Consider the following 17,123-nt stretch of genomic DNA (forward strand, 5'->3'; position numbering starts at 1 on the left):
AGAATTTCGGGGCTAACTGATGCCGACAGTTAGCGGAGCCAATTTTGTGGGTATGGATAAACCCACAATAGAGATTTTGACAGGCGGTAGCCTGGGGGTCGTCTAATGACGCCGGCTCTGATCGTTAATCTATTCGCTTTCCTGGGGTCTCTCTTAGGTTCTGTCTGTAAGTGAAATGAGAGCAACAAATCACAACAGAATGGAGAAAGGCAAAGTTAGAGGTAGGGAAGAAAAGGGAAACACAACACAAGGAAGTGAATTGGTCTGCAATGAAATGTCACAAACAATAACACGGGAGTGTTATAAAATAAAAATAAAGAGGCCTGAGCCTATAAACACTGACTGAGTCCTGCCAATAGATACACAATAAGGGATTAAGAGGTTAGACTTAATGTAAATTAAGGCTTTCTGGTTTCATCAAATTGAGTAAATATGTATGCAGGAGTCAGAGGTAAAGGCTTTACAAAAAAAAAAAAAATAAATAAAATAAAATAGTGATACAACAAAAAGGGAAATTATGATAACTGATAGTGATTTATCAGAATAACCTACCCCCCCTTGGAGAGACTGGAGGAAAAAAAAAAAAAAATTCAATGAAATAAAAATTTGAATAAACAACACAGGCTTGAGACGCAGGTAGAGGGATAGGCCCCGGCAGTGGGTTTGTGCCACAAAGGTGAGGGGCGTATGTCCTCTCAGTGGTCTACCTGGTTGAGTAAACAAAATTTTAAATTCAAATTCAAACTAGTTTAGATTGAAATTCAACTAAGCATGCAAGGAGATGTCCAAAGTAATAATAATAAGGAAGGAAAGAAAATTAGAATGATACAGTGATGTATCAATACTAAAATAATTAAAACTGAAATTCAGAATGACTTCCTATAATCCTTACAATAACACTGAAGTTATTAGTATTGCTTATAAAAATAATCAAACGAAGAGGGTAGCAATGAGACACCAATGCAGACTGAGACTGTCTAAGCTCTAACTCAAAAAGTTTTTTAGAACTTCACTTAAAGTGTGACAGTCAAAAACAGAAAAGGGAATTGTCTAACTCCAAATAATATCAGCATAAGCTAAGCTTGAATGCAGTTAAGTGTTTGAGAGAGAAAATGAATGCAGAGAGAAAAAGAAATTGAAAGCAGGTATTATCTTAGAACGCCACGAGATGGCGTAGTTGCGCTCGTGCAGGCTGACGTCAGGGGGAAGCGACGCTTACGCAGGATGACGTCGGTGTAGGGCGCGTGATTTGACAACCTGCCACACACCTAGAGGCTGCCCTCTAGTGTCGGTGACGTGATTCAGCAATTTAGACAGCAGATTTTTTTATCTGTGGAAATCACGAGTATTTCGCGCTCTGTGGCATGCGGAAAATGCGAGTTTCACAACATGTAACTACAGGAATTACACATTTTACATTACACATTGAGACGGTTTAGAATTAAAACAGGAATTATCATCTATTTTAATTCATAAAACTGGTCTCCAATTACACATTATATATGAAACGGTTTACAATAAAACAGGAATTAGAACTTCTGTTTTATTTCAGCTGTGAACAGGAATTTTTCTTCTGTTTACTTAATTAGAGCTATGAGCACGACAGGGATTAGACATCTGTGAATTTAAGCCGTGAGCACACATGCATCAAACAGCTATGAGCAGGAATTATCATCTACTCATCTCCCATAAGCATTAATCAAAATAGCCCTTTTATGATTTTATGCGTAGGTTTTTCAAAATTGGTTCGCGACGCCAATTTCTGACCAGGAGTTTAACGTTAACGTATTGTATAAGGCCTATTACGACTGAAAACTGAAGCACTGTTCAGATCAGGTTTACGTCCTCGTCCTAAAAGAGATCCTTCGTCTTCATTTAGTCGGTTTAAATCGTATTACATGAACTAACTGTAAAGAGTTTTGCTTCTCTTTACAGGGACACTGTAATATCATGAACTGCAGTTTTAGCACTTAACAGTGATTAAAAATGCTTAGACATTTTTGAAACTGTTAATTTGAAGAGCTGAGCTGGCTTTGTGCCTACGTCAGCTGAGTGAGTTCGCTTTTTCAGCGACTTACCTCACAATTCAAAACGCGCGTGTAACGTTACAAATATTAATACCAATAATACACATTCACTGAAACTGAATTTTTTTGCCCACCAAAATAAAGTTTGAAACTGCCCGCATTCTCCACCAAACATGTAACGAATACGACTCTGGGTTAATTTGAATTAGCTCAAGGATATAGGGAAAAGTCGTATGTACATTTATTTTATCAATTATCGAGATTACCTCGTTCTATGACTGGTCTAATCATCAGTTATTCGTCCAGCGAAGACTGTAAGATCATCACAGTCAAGAACAAACTCCAATAAAGTTTAGGTTCTGGCCACGAACAGTAAACTTTATGAGTTTATTAATTAAAACTACGGAATGTAGTCTAATATCGAGCTTGTAGCTTAAGACCTTTTATTTCAGTGACTTTAGAATGGTGGGTTTTTGAAACACAGAGACAGTGAAAAGTATAAATGGATTTTAATAAGTGTAACTTAACTAGATTATATGAGCTACGAATAGAAACGTACGTAAAAATGCAAACAATAAACACAACAAACATTTAAACAATAATAACATACGTGATAAGAATAAAATGACATGAAAGAAAGAAAGAAAGAAAATGGAAAGCTAGTAATTGTTACATACAGAACCCTAAAGTTACGAGACACCGGGAAAAACAGCTTTTATCAGACAATGTAGCTTTACTTGCAAGTTTCTGTGCTCTTTCTGGTCAGGCTGAAGAAGAGGGAGCGCGCGCGTGCGCGTGTCCTGTTCTGCTGCGTCTTCCGGTGTCGCGCGAAGCTTGAAAAGGCTCACTGAAATGTACTATTACAGAGAAAGTTCGTCTCCCGGGATGGGAGAGGTCGGAAATCTTGGTTGCAAAGACAAGGCAGCTACTCGACCATGTGTTGGTCAGAGGAGAATGTCCAAAGCCTTTCCCGAGGGTCCTGGAGAAGCGTTGCCAGGGGAGGAGAGGAGAGTAGGAGCAAAAGTAAAAGCAAAAGCACCAAGAGAGAAGGGATGCATGATATTTTGAAGGGGCCAAAACTCACGCCCTCTCACGGACGTGGGCCAACCGTCTTTAACAACGGATCGGGCACACCTCCTGACGTTTCGAGATCTATACCCCCCTTCCTCTTAGAAATTGGAACGATAGATTCGTTCGTAACATTAATATCACTGGTATTAATAAAACAATTCATCCTCTGATATGTTGCGTTAAACATTCGAGACCGTTGGGATATCTGGAACAAGACGATACCATGAATGGCACTGCTATGACATAATTACACACAGATACACGATTATAGTCACATCACATTGATTACAAACCAATAAAGTTATATAGGCATAGTATTTGGGACAAGGGATCATGCACACATCAAGAAAATACATTTAAACATTGTACCAAATGATTTCGATCACGCGTGGTAGGATCCATGTGGGTTTCTGTGTGTGTGTGCGTGTGTGTGTGACCAGGACTGAGAGTTCATGCTGCCGCTGAACTTTTGCTCTCTTGCCTATGTGTGTTAATGCAGCTCGGCCCACGTGTGGAATCACGAGGGGGCAAAATATGATATTATGCTCGGGGAATTAAAATGCATGGAACCATAACGTTTATCACAGTCCCTTACCAAAAATCTCCTTCGTCTCGCGACGAGGATTAGAACACTTTGAGGAACATAGGAATACATATCAACATTTAAAGAGTTTACTCTGAAGAGTTTCATGGAAAGTTCCATGTGTGTGTGTGGTGTGTGTGTCTCTATGGCTTGTCACGTGATCCCAAGGCATGGGGGGGGTGTTCGATTGGAAGATGGCATTCAGCAAAGACAATGGCAGTTCTGTGGACCAGCCTGAGGTGTTTTAGAATTGATGCTGCTATGGTCCTGGAGAACTGAAACTGAAAGGAGTCAGTCTTTTAAATTTGCCTTCAGTACACAAAGAACCAATGATAGACATAGTAAGGGAATTGTCGTAGTACCCCGTGACAGCTTGAGAAACAATATAGACCTGTTCGTTTATTTCATTAAGTCGTGGTAAACATTAACCAGCAGAACAAAAACGATGTGTTTTCGATCAACATGATACACTTAACTAGAAACAGATGTCGTTGTGGCTACATATATGACAAGCGTTCGCTGCGGGCGTATCGTGACGAGCTGGACGCGCTCCGAGAAAAGATCATTAAAAGCGATTCCCTATTTTCGTTTTCGAAACTTGCGTTGGTTGATCCAATTCGATTGTGCAATCGATTTTCAAATGTAAAGTGACAGCCCTAATCCCTAACTGCCTGATTCACTAAATTCGGGGATCCCCTATCTGAGATGGAAAAGATGGAGCAGATTTGTGGCGCACTGGACCTACAATCCAGGGACGTACTCTGCTGGGGTGGTGCTACACCAACAGTGAGCACGTTGCTTGAACTTTCTGCTGCCGTTAACCGTAACAAGGCTATCAGCGACGACTTATACTCTCAGCATAATTATTTAGCTCTCACTCGTGTGTAGCGCTGCCTCTAACAACGTCATCAGCGACTTCTTATACTTTAGTATAATTAATCCTCACTCTCCGTGTTCGTAGTGAAGCTCTTCTGCTCTCCTTTTTTAGTCTCTTCCATTCAGACAGCCCTAACCAAATAATAAAATCGTACTACCTTGTTTGTTGATTAGCCAGGGATATCACCAAAGAATAATTGGTCAGATTCTCTACCATAACTGTTAGGGGGTAACAGTTTAGAACCCAAGGACCAGATGTTTGAAAGAAGACCCGGAGTCAGAATTATAATAAATTGAAGATAAGTTTTATTGAAGATAGTTTGTAGTTTTATCAGCAGAAGTCGGCTTCAAGACTCGCACAGGAGTTCGTAGGCCGCCCCTCTTACAGTTACAAAGATCACAGCAGTTATACCCTACACCAAGGTCTAAGCTACGTCCTTGCTTCAGGTTGCAGTTTCTGATTAGCTAAGAAATAGATAAACATAGTAATTTTCCACACATCTCCATCGATTATGCAGTTGACACTCGGACGCTGAAGTTAGGCACGTCGTGACCTTCCTGGTCGCAGATTTGGGTTGCTGGGCACCAGCATGTCCAGAACAATAACTCAGTCAATCTCAAATAACGCCAGTGGTTCCTTAACCAAGAAGACTAACACACACACCTACACACAGCTTTTGCAAGGTTGGATTTGGCCAGGCTCTAACTATAAACAGGAGAGTTTTCTCAAAACATCAAGATAATACGTTCTTTCTCTGAAGGAGAGCTACACTTTAGTCTAACTGGAAAGTAAGGCTTTAACAAAGAAATGGTCCCTTAAACTATTGGCTTCAATGACCCCTATATGTTACTTTTAACACACTGAAGACCTTTCTCAAATACAAAACAAGTCCCTATTGCAGCCGGGCTAAATAAGCAAGCACTGTTACTGCATTCAGATATCAAATACAGATATTAAAGAATACATGAAAAGAACATCTCAGTGATCACACTGGTAACTTCTATAACAAAGTAAAATCTCCAGAGAAGTCATTCAACTCATTTGATATTTAGAAGGAAAAATACTGATTAATACCTTGATTATAATCACTCATTACATATACATTGAAGCAGCAGTGGATTCCAATCCACCCCCTTCAGACTTATTTTACATATCTTAAAAAGGGGCATAATAGGGCCCCTTTAAACATTTCTCTCCTTTGTCGCATCTCTTATATCCTGCCACCAACTGTCGGAAATTACCAGCTCCATTGAAATGTATGCTGGTGGTGTGAACGGGACTTAAGTACAAGTTTCCATTCCATGGGTTCCATCCTTCTATTTTCATTAAAAAAATGACACGTAATAGGAGGTATATTGTTTAACAGAATTGTCGAGCAGTATTTTTGAGTTCACTGCAAAAAAAGATTCATAACCAACTGCTCTCCCCTTCAAAACAATCCTCTCATGAACAGCACAGTTCCTTCCAGACATATTTTTAAGCAACATTATCAATGGTAATTGATAATATTGTCTCTCTTGTAGGAAATAATACATGTTTCTATGGGAAGTGTTATTACTGTCGTGAGACTGAGCCTGCGTGTGCAGAAGGGGATGTGATGGAGGGATCGGTTACCCTGTGGCTTCCTGACGTCTGGCCGTTACAGAAACACAGACACCCGTGGGGACGCACGTATCGAGAGGGAAAACTCGCCAGGTATAGTAATTATCTGTCTTTCACTGGTTCTCTCCCTTCACCTTTTTTTCACATTTGACTCGAATGAGTGTACAGGTACACACCACTATCTTTATCAGCGGTTCAGTGCAGTTTCAGCCTGATGGTCTGTGGTTGGGCTGTTTATGAGTGTCTAATGGTCAATGGGGACTTTCACTGAGCATTACTAAACTCTTGGCCTTTGAGTTAGCCAAGGATGGGATGGTCCAGCATTTAGAGTATAGTCACTGCCATTTTCACACATGTGGTGCAGGAACTTCTGATTAAAGTGAAAGCACAGCACATAGCATTGAACTTCTGACTGTAGGGTTTTTGGTTTCTCATTTTCTGAAATGAGGCTTAATTTATTTCAAAACCTACAAACGCAAAACCAAAACCAAACACTGCTTTTAGTTTTGTATTTCTAGTTTAGAGAAGGAGATTTTTGTATGTAAATGTAATGAAAAAAAAAAATCAAATTACTAAGCAACCACTGAATGGAACACAAAATATGTATCTTTTTTTTTATTTTTTTTTAATGCATCTAACCACTTTGATAAATTCTTAACGAGTGCTGCGTAGTCCCTCTAAAACAGAGTGTACCGCCAAGCTGCGAAAAAATTAATAATCATATTTTTCAAAACTACTGCCTTGATCAACACAAAATGGGTTTCATTTGAAAGCTTTACAATGAATGTAGCCAATTTGATTAACTCCTATGTAGTGCTGAGTTATTTGCTGATAAATAGTTCAAAGAAGTATTTCATAAATTATGAAAAAAAAAATGTTTCTATGTACTGCAATGTCAAATACATCATACAGCTCAGATAGTCATGTGTCATATGTCATTTGAAAGGTCTCACAGAGTAGAATACAACAAGCATAATTGTTTTGGGTTTTTTACTAAACTTGAGTTTTTGTACATGAAGCCCCTCAAGACCCATGTATAAATAATTTAAGGATGCGAAATTAATGTCACATTTTCGCTCACAACTTCATGAAACATGCACCGATTGTGGAAAATGGCACATCATTATTTACAGCAGATACTCACGATTACAATAAGTGAACATAATCCATCACTCATACCTAAAGATATTCCTCATGGAGTTCTAAAACAAAAAATTGTTGCTTTTTTGTTTATAACTTCATGAAGCATGCACAGATCGTAAACAATTTCACATCATTATTTACAGCAGATTGTTAAGATTAAAAAGAGCCCAAACTCACCATAATCCATCACTCAGATCTAAAGATATTCCTCATTGACTTCTAACACATGACCTGCATATGCAGGCGCACATCCAATGAAGTATATAGCAGGAGGATTGATGTGATGTTTTCACTCATAACTCCATGAAACATGCATGAATTTTGGAAAATCGAACATCTTCATTGACAGCAGATGCTCACGATTACAAACAAAACATAATCAATTGCGTTGATCACAAGATATTCCTCAAGGAGGAACAATTTATATATATATGATACCTATTTGTATATAACAATACCCACCTTTTGACTCTCCTTGCTGTAGTTTTGCAGTTATAAGTCTTTAGTTTTGTGTATGTCACTCAGAAAACAACTTCCAAATGTGTGAGGACTAAACAAAAAGGCTACCTTTGTTCCAAATGCTGTAACTTTTGATTACTTAATGCTATCACCATAAGAATTTTCAGAATTTTCCTCCTCCTTGAGTTATTCCATGTCAAATAAGAAAGATATGCAAAATCTAAAATATTAATTTATATATATTTTGTCTTTTCTCAGCAGTTTCTCTGCATGAGAATGTCCTAATGTAATGTATATTTTCTAAAAAATGCAAGTGTTCTATCAAACGATACCTACCTTTTGACTTTCCTTGCTATAGTTTTGGAGTTATGAGTCTTTACTTTTGTGTGTTTCGCTCAGAAAACAACAACTCTAAAAATATCCCAGGGCTTAAAATAGTTACAAAATATATGTATGAGATGATAACTTATACCATTAATCGTACCCAGCATATATGTAAAATGTTACCCAGAGGAAAAGAGCCAGAGCAAAGACCGAGATAAAGAGAGCAAGCAATTGTTACAATCTTCTTTTATCCCTTCCTTGACCATGTGACTTTAACCCAAATGTAAGACATTCAAACTGACCAATCAGAATTTTACAACTTCACCCCCAAAAAGGTGTAACATTAGCAGATTTTCAAATTATCTTTAAAGTCTACACTCTGTTTGCTACTACTAGATGCTGCAGATCAGTATAAAATGCATGAAACCCTTACATATTAACCTTATCTCTATCTTTGACACTTAACTGGAAACTTTTGGTTTTAGCAGCCATTTAATGAAACCCGAGTCTAGTTTGGCTATTACTAATCAGTTCATATTGTGACTACTAAACAGCAAAACGGATATTTTGGTCTGAAGTTCTCTGAAACCGAATGTATTAAAGTTATCCGTTTGCACGAATTGTCTTGATCAGTTGTTCAGGTTCAGTTTTGCCTGTTATATGCTCTTAATGTCCTTGGAGTACTACAGGAGTCCTAAAACTTGGAAATTTAAGTTAGCATTTTTGCACTTCTGGTCCCATCGTCTCTAACTCGTTGAGTCTGTAAATGGTAAGAAAATAAGTTTTTCAAAAAGGAAAATCAGCCCTTTTTCCCTAAATATGCAGTGCCAGGTGACCTAATGGGTTTTCAGAGCACATAAACCTGCGCTAAGCATCTGACACCTGGAACACAGTGAGAATGAGATTTCTCTGTAGAGAAATTCACATTTATCCAGAGCCGACGGAGTCAATGGATGAACACTGTTCAAGAGGATGTGTCTGTTTTTATTGATTGTGTTGATCAATGGCTGTGTTTGATCTGTGTGTGTGTGTGTGTGTGTGTGTGTGTGTGTGTGTGTGTGTGTGTGTGTGTGTGTGTGTGTGTGTGTGTGTGTGTGTGTGTGTGTTAGGTGGGAATATGATGAGAGCTACTGTGAGGCAGTGAAGAAAATGCCCCCTTATGATGCCGGTCCACGGCTTCTGGATGTTATCGACACAGCCATCTTTGATTACCTTATTGGTAATGCTGACCGCCATCACTATGAGAGTTTCCAAGATGATGGAGGAGCCAGTATGCTCATACTTCTGGACAACGCCAAAAGGTAGAAAGAAAAGAAACAGATGAAAAATATAGAGATCCATTCACCTACAAGTTGATAAAGTAATTAGGCCTGTAGAAACCAAAAAAAAAAAAAATATATATATATATATACAGTGAGGAAAATAAGTATTTGAACACCCTGCTATTTTGAAAGTTCTCCCACTTAGAAATCATGGAGGGGTCTGAAATTGTCATCGTAGGTGCATGTCCACTGTGAGAGACATAATCTAAAAAAAAAAAATCCAGAAATCACAATGTATGATCTTTTAACTATTTATTTGTATGATACAGCTAATAAGTAAATAAGATACTGCAAATAAGTATTTGAACACCTGAGAAAATCAATGTTAATATTTGGTACAGTAGCCTTTGTTTGCAATTACAGAGGTCAAACGTTTCCTGTAGTTTTTCACCAGGTTTGCACACACTGCAGGAGGGATTTTGGCCCACTCCTCCACACAGATCTTCTCTAGATCAGTCAGATTTCTGGGCTGTCGCTGAGAAACACGGAGTTTTAGCTCCCTCCAAAGATTCTCTATTGGGTTTAGGTCTGGAGACTGGCTAGGCCACGCCAGAACCTTGATATGCTTCTTACAGAGCCACTCCTTGGTTATCCTGGCTGTGTGCTTCGGGTCATTGTCATGTTGGAAGACCCAGCCTCGACCCATCTTCAATGCTCTAACTGAGGGAAGGAGGTTGTTCCCCAAAATCTCGCAATACATGGCCCCGGTCATCCTCTGCTTAATACAGTGCAGTCGCCCTGTCCCATGTGCAGAAAAACACCCCCAAAGCATGATGCTACCACCCCCATGCTTCACAGTAGGGATGGTGTTCTTGGGATGGTACTCATCATTCTTCTTCCTCCAAACACGTTTAGTGGAATTATGACCAAAAAGTTCTATTTTGGTCTCATCTGACCACATGACTTTCTCCCAGGACTCCTCTGGATCATCCAAATGGTCATTGGCAAACTTAAGACGGGCCTTGACATGTGCTGGTTTAAGCAGGGGAACCTTCCGTGCCATGCATGACTTCAAACCATGACGTCTTAGTGTATTACCAACAGTAACCTTGGAAACGGTGGTCCCAGCTCTTTTCAGGTCATTGACCAGCTCCTCCCGTGTAGTTCTGGGCTGATTTCTCACCTTTCTTAGGATCATTGAGACCCCACGAGGTGAGATCTTGCATGGAGCCCCAGTCCGAGGGAAATTGACAGTCATGTTTAGCTTCTTCCATTTTCTAATGATTACTCCAACAGTGGACCTTTTTTCACCAAGCTGCTTGGCAATTTCCCCATAGCTCTTTCCAGCCTTGTGGAGGTGTACAATTTTGTCTCTAGTGTCTTTGGACAGCTCTTTGGTCTTGGCCATGTTAGTAGTTGGATTCTTACTGATTGTATGGGGTGGACAGGTGTCTTTATGCAGCTAACGACCTCAAACAGGTGCATCTAATTTAGGATACTAAATGGAGTGGAGGTAGACATTTTAAAGGCAGACTAACAGGTCTTTGAGGGTCAGAATTCTAGCTGATAGACAGGTGTTCAAATACTTACTTGCAGATGTATCATACAAATAAATAGTTAAAAAATCATATATTGTGATTTCTGGATTTTTTTTTAGATTTTGTCTCTCACAGTGGACATGCACCTACGATGACAATTTCAGACCCCTCCATGATTTCCAAGTGGGAGAACTTGCAAAATAGCAGGGTGTTCAAATACTTATTTTCCTCACTGTGTATATATATATATATATATAATATGTATTAAAGTTGGGGACATTTAATTTAATATTCAACAATTATACTGATCTGCCTGCACTGACACCATTATATGAGAACTGAACTGAGCTGGACGATGACATCACGCTTTTCTCCAGAGTGGCTATATATATATATATATATATATATATATATATATATATATATATATATATATATATATATATATATATATATATATATATATATATATATATATAAATAAATGAACTAAATGAATAATTTTTTTACAACAAAAATGAAACGTCACTGAACTTACTTAAAGGGATACTCCACCGTCTTTTCATATTAAACTATGTTATTCCCTTAACTAAGACGAGTTGATACATACCTCTCTCGTCTCAGTGCGTGCACTCAATCGCTCTGGCGCGCGGCGAAACTTTGTTCACTCAGTTCATTCAATATGGGCCAAGCAGAGAAGCTACCAAACACCTCCACGTTTTCCCCATTTAAATACAGTTACTCGCGTAGTGTAACTCGACCTAGGACGGTGACACAAAACAAAACGTTGCGCTTTTCTAAGCGTGTAAAATGGATAACTATATTGTATGGCGGAATACCATTGCAAATGCTTGCAAGCACTTCGTCTTGGCGGAGTAATATCTTCACTCGTGAAAAATCCTCTCACCGGCCCCCGCTCCCTCTGGTGAAGATATTACTCCGCCAAGACGAAGTGCTTACAAGCATTTGCAATGGTATTCCACCATACAATATAGTTATCCATTTTACACGCTTAGAAAAGCGCAACGTTTTGTTTTGTGTCACCGTCCTAGGTCGAGTTACACTACGCGAGTAACTGTATTTAAATAGGGAAAACGTGGAGGTGTTTGGTAGCTTCTCTGCTTGGCCCATATTGAATGAACTGAGTGAACAAAGTTTCGCCGCGCGCCAGAGCGATTGAGTGCACGCACTGAGACGAGAGAGGTATGTATCAACTCGTCTTAGTTAAGGGAATAACATAGTTTAATATGAAAAGACGGTGGAGTATCCCTTTAAGCTGGAATGTGACACTATTTTCTTCTGGAAACAAACGTTGCATTATTTTCTCTGTAAACCTGCTTTGAAAAAATCTGTATTGTAAAAAGCGCTATATAAATAAATGTGACTTGACAGTTGTAATCAAAATTATTCAACCCCCATTGCAAATCAGCTTTTTTATTGGCAAAATTTACAGACTTTCAGCTGTTTGCAATGAACAAATCAAACAAAAGTAATTGAAATAGCTCAACACAACAAATGTTCCAAGTGTTTCTCCAAATTCAACTGAACATGTAACTTTGAATGACTTCTGCAGTGTCAAAATTATTCAACCCCCTAAATAGAATCCATCACAACAGCACAAATCTGCAAAACAGGTGTAATCAAGGGCTTCATTAGTTGCACCAGGTGTGCTTGAGCTAGAACACATGAAATATCTATTTCACAGCATGTTAGAAACATGGCAAAGAATTTAGCTTTACATGTCAAAAGAATGGGGGTTGAATAATTTTGATTATATCACTAGTCACTTCAATTATATAAATGTAAAGCACAAATCTGTCTGTTGAACTGGTATTCCACCTGAAAACATTTGAGAAGCAGTGATCTGGAGAAAGGTTTTTGTTTTTTTGTGGACAAGATGCAAGATTTAAGTTTAAAATTGTGTTTTCTCCTGCAGTTTTGGGAACCCCGCTCTGGATGAGAGGAGTATTCTCGCCCCTCTTTATCAGTGCTGCATGTGAGTACTCACACAAACACAGTGATCCTTAAAGTCAGCATGAAACGGAAGTTGCGATTAGTTTTTTGTCCCCTGTTGTGACATGTGTGAAATGGCTTTTCGAACGAGATATGTAGGGCTGGGCAGTTCTTCAGATTTTTTTTATCATTTATAAATCAAGAAATCAGTTTTGAAAACAAATGTTAGCAAATGTTACATTTAGACGGTGACAATCCAGCAATGATAAAAATTATTCGACCACATTATGGCGCGCCTGATTAACCGCTCTCGTGTGACACGCTCTATGAGCGTAGAACACATCACGTCTTCAAGCAGCTGTTCACATAGAAATGCGTTATTGCGTTGAAAAAAAAAAAACGAAACGCGGGCAGTCGAATGGTAAAAGAAGCAGTTAAAAAAAGTTATTAGACGCGAGTTAAACTTTCTTCTAACTTGAGTGCCACGTTTTTAGAATGCCGTTTCAAGGGTGAGACGCTGCAAAAGACATGAGTGCAACAGTCAAACATGTCGGCCAAACATAAAAACTATAGAAAAATAGCTCAATTGAACGCAAAAACTTTTAAAGAACTACTACTGTATATTTGATATTTCATGTTTGCATGATGGTGACAGGTTGAAAGGTGCTGTTATTTTCTGTTTTTACAAATCATTTGCTGTTAATAATAGCCTATTACTGGCGTTATTCATTGCTTTTACTATATAGAAAGTATATAGGAAATGTTTAAGATAAGTATGTGCAATATTTGCTTTCATATTTCATGCATATTTTCTGCAAAGATATTTATCAAAAAAAGTCATTTGTTTTACATTTACACCATGTTGATCACTTTAGATGTAGTGCACTTGGAATATAACTTTTGTAACAGATGATTAATAAAGAGATTCACTTGAATCATATTGTAGTTACGTTTGTAAGTTGACCACTTAAACATTAAAAAGAAATCGAAATCGGTCAATCGTTCTGAAAAAAATCGAGATTACTTTTTTTTTGTAAGCCCTCACAGCAGTTAACACGTCAAGTGGGGAGGGGAAGTTATTTAGTTTAAATATTACAAAGACACATGAATTAAATTAAATGATAATGATGATGATGTACACGGATAAGTCATTTATAATAAATACTGCAATAATTCATAAAAGAATAAGAAAAATTAGTAAGTATTGATTTTTCTTGGTGACTTTGAAGGGGTCATGAACTGGATTATTTTATTATTTTATAATGTTTCCTGGTGTGCCCTTATAATGTTAATATGATTTTTACATCAAAAATGGTCATAATTTAGTAATAAAAGGCAGTTTTCCTATAATAAAAGTTTCAATAAAAGTTTTTAGTTTTGAAACTTACAGGATATTTTTATAGTATAACGACCTCTTAACTGTCAAAAGATCAAGGAAAGTTTGAATTCTCAGTTCATGACCCCTTTAACTTCCTCTTTCAAACCACTTTAGGTTTCTAAAAATGACAGGCCTCAGGCAGTCCCTAACCTCTGTCTTCATTTGTTTACTGTGGTGATAAATGCTTCCCGGTCTGTTTTTCTTAAATAAACAGAGGTCTAAATGCTGACTCGCTGTTGACCTTCAATTACACAAAACGAGTTTTGATTTTGAGTGTTTCTGTGTTAACATGAGTCAAGTTTTCTTCTGGAAAGTGTTGGTAGTTCACACGTTCGTTAGCTTTATTTTGTAGGTTCATTTATATGAATGACACCATCATCGGTTGCGTGTGCTTAACTTTTGGAATTAAGAAGAAAATTTTTCTCTGTTTCTTGTTTTTTTGAGTTCAATAAAAAAATGTTGTTTCCATTTGATATTTACACGATTTGTTGATTTCTGAATTCAACGCATTTGGAAACACAATTTACCGTGGAAAAATCAACTAACAACCTGTACTAGTTAACATTCATATTGTAATTAATATCAATAACAATATTTTAACTAATAAAACCAATGATTTTAAGCATTTTTACATTGCTTCAAAATACACTGCTGTTCAAAAGTTTGGCCTCAGATCAATAGTGACAAAAGACTTTTAGAATGTTACAAAGAAAATCTATTTTAAATCATTTCTGTTATTTTAAACGTTCTCCAAAGAATCCTGAAAAATGTATATTAAGCAAAACTGTTTTCAACATTTCATACATTTTCAAATATTTTGGAATAGAAAAGTTATGTTAAATTGTAATAATATTTCACACTGTTGTGCTGTAGCCTTCGTGAGCACAAGAGACTTATTTCAAAAACATTTCTTAATGTCTTTTAAAAACCCAAACTTTTAATCTGATAAAAGTGCAATTTAGCATTGTGGTGAATAAAGCTATCTAGGAGATATTCAATACTTTGATTAGTCTTCAGAATGCTTTAGTGCTCCACATACTCATTATGTCCTTAATGAGATATTGATTGACTAACAGAAGAAAAGCCTTATGCTGCTTTAATTGTACATGTGCATTAAAGACTTTCTGCCTGATTACATCCGAATTAAAGGTCGCTCGAACTGACACAGATTTTGAAGCAACAAATCAATCGGAAATCTTTCATTTTCCGTTAGTGATGATGCGACAGTGTTCAGCGTTATGCAAATGTGCTGCGAACGCGCCAGTTACACTTAAAATAAGACATTGTCGTCTGTTTAGTTGCATCTTGTCATTTCACTTTGTTTTTAGAAGAGCCAGACACAAAGGATTTGATAGGTTATTTCTGTCTCTTTTTGATTGTATTCAAAAGGATCCGCGTCTCCACCTGGAATAGGTTAAACCTGCTGAAAGGTGGAGTGTTGAGTTCAGCAATGACACAGGCTACGGCCCACGATCCCGCCTTTCCGGTGCTGACGGGGCCGCATCTCAGCGCGCTCGACCGCCGTCTCAACGGAGTGCTGGCCACCGTACAGCAGTGCATGGAGACGCAGGGTGCGGACAACACCCTGATCGAGGACCGCATGAACCTGCCTCATCCTTAAACACACTGGAGAAACAAGGGAAGTGAAAATGTGTTTGACTCTTGATGCACAGGCTCCTTTCGCCTCCCTGCTACGAAGCTGGAGACCCGAAGGCCACAAGAAACCTTAGGAGCCGACCTGGGGGAGTTTGTTTCACTGGATTCATTCAAGACAGACCACGGAGGCCAAGAAGACTCTGTGAAGAGCCACTTTTAAGTAAAGAGGCCTTGACAACATGTAGGTGGAATATACTACACCTGTTTCCTGTTATTGCTTTTCTTTACCGTTCACCCTGTCATCCAAGTCCATTTGCAGGAAGATGCTTTTACAAATATGGAACTTGGAATGAGATATTTGGCCTAATTAGACTCCAGAAGCTGGAATGTGACCATGACAGATCCAGAACACTATTGACAGACTTTTTACATGATCTCTTCGCCCAGATTGTAAACACAGAGCAAGCTTATGAATAATACGGAGTAATAATATTATTGATCTAAATATAAAACAAGTTATGATAGATTGGCTGTGTTCTGTATGCAGTGTTGTACAGAGCTGGGCCACTGTTGCTACTGATGTTCAGTGAAGATGATGAAGACAACAGCATTGTGATATTGCTGTAAGACTTTTTCGCCATTAAAAAATATTTAAACTTACAAAAGTTTGTGTATGAACTATTTGTTAACAAGATAAGCTTCTATGGCCTGAATAATTAGCAAACACTTATTTAAAGAAAACCGTATACAAATGACAGGGACAGCAACCCGTTGCTGCAGCTTTTGTCTACTCTGTACTGATGCTAATCTTCTGTTTGCTGCTGTATGAACAGCTAAAATGAATGAGTTTGAGTCCTGAGAACCTGGAGGACTTTCTGAACAAGTGGCGCTCACTGAAGACTCAGAGCCAACTGACCAGCTCCCCCTCTTTGGACGTAATGGGCGGAGCTTAACCTAATTAGGTTTAGGAATAAGATATGATGTGGCTGGACCTTTAAGCTCTACTAGTTATGTCCAGAGAGTGTGAGGGCTTTGTGTGCACATCTAAATGGTCAAATACACACAAAAATGTCAAAATGCTGGGCTTGTGAGTATCCACAAACACAGTTATATCTTGAGTTAATGTAAACAGTTGGGAAAGAAATCGGTTGCATGTCAGTATCCACCTTTTTCCTAATGATCCTTCTGCGTTTTAGATTATGGGAGGCACTTTCGATTTGGGAAATGTCCACTCAAAAAGACAAACAAATCATTTCAAATCGTAAGGTTGCTCTACAAATAATCCTTCTCCATTAGTTTGACTGAAGGGT

The 17,123-nt window shown here is 38.1% G+C and overlaps 1 protein-coding gene across 1 annotated transcript in view; it reads left to right on the forward strand.

Moving 5' to 3' along the window:
* The window catches only part of fam20b (FAM20B glycosaminoglycan xylosylkinase), a 40,618-nt gene extending 24,144 nt beyond the window's left edge, over positions 1-16,474 (forward strand). Inside the window, exons 6-9 of the mRNA XM_081378065.1 lie at positions 6,082-6,253; positions 9,196-9,387; positions 12,823-12,882; positions 15,607-16,474. Coding sequence (XP_081234191.1) covers positions 6,082-6,253; positions 9,196-9,387; positions 12,823-12,882; positions 15,607-15,838 — 656 coding nt within the window. The 3' untranslated portion in view covers positions 15,839-16,474. The remainder of the gene's footprint in view (positions 1-6,081; positions 6,254-9,195; positions 9,388-12,822; positions 12,883-15,606) is intronic.
* Positions 16,475-17,123: the final 649 nt, after the last annotated feature.

Source organism: Scardinius erythrophthalmus (assembly GCF_964197995.2).
Source record: "Scardinius erythrophthalmus genome assembly, chromosome: 11".
NCBI classification, from domain to species: Eukaryota; Metazoa; Chordata; class Actinopteri; order Cypriniformes; family Leuciscidae; genus Scardinius; species Scardinius erythrophthalmus.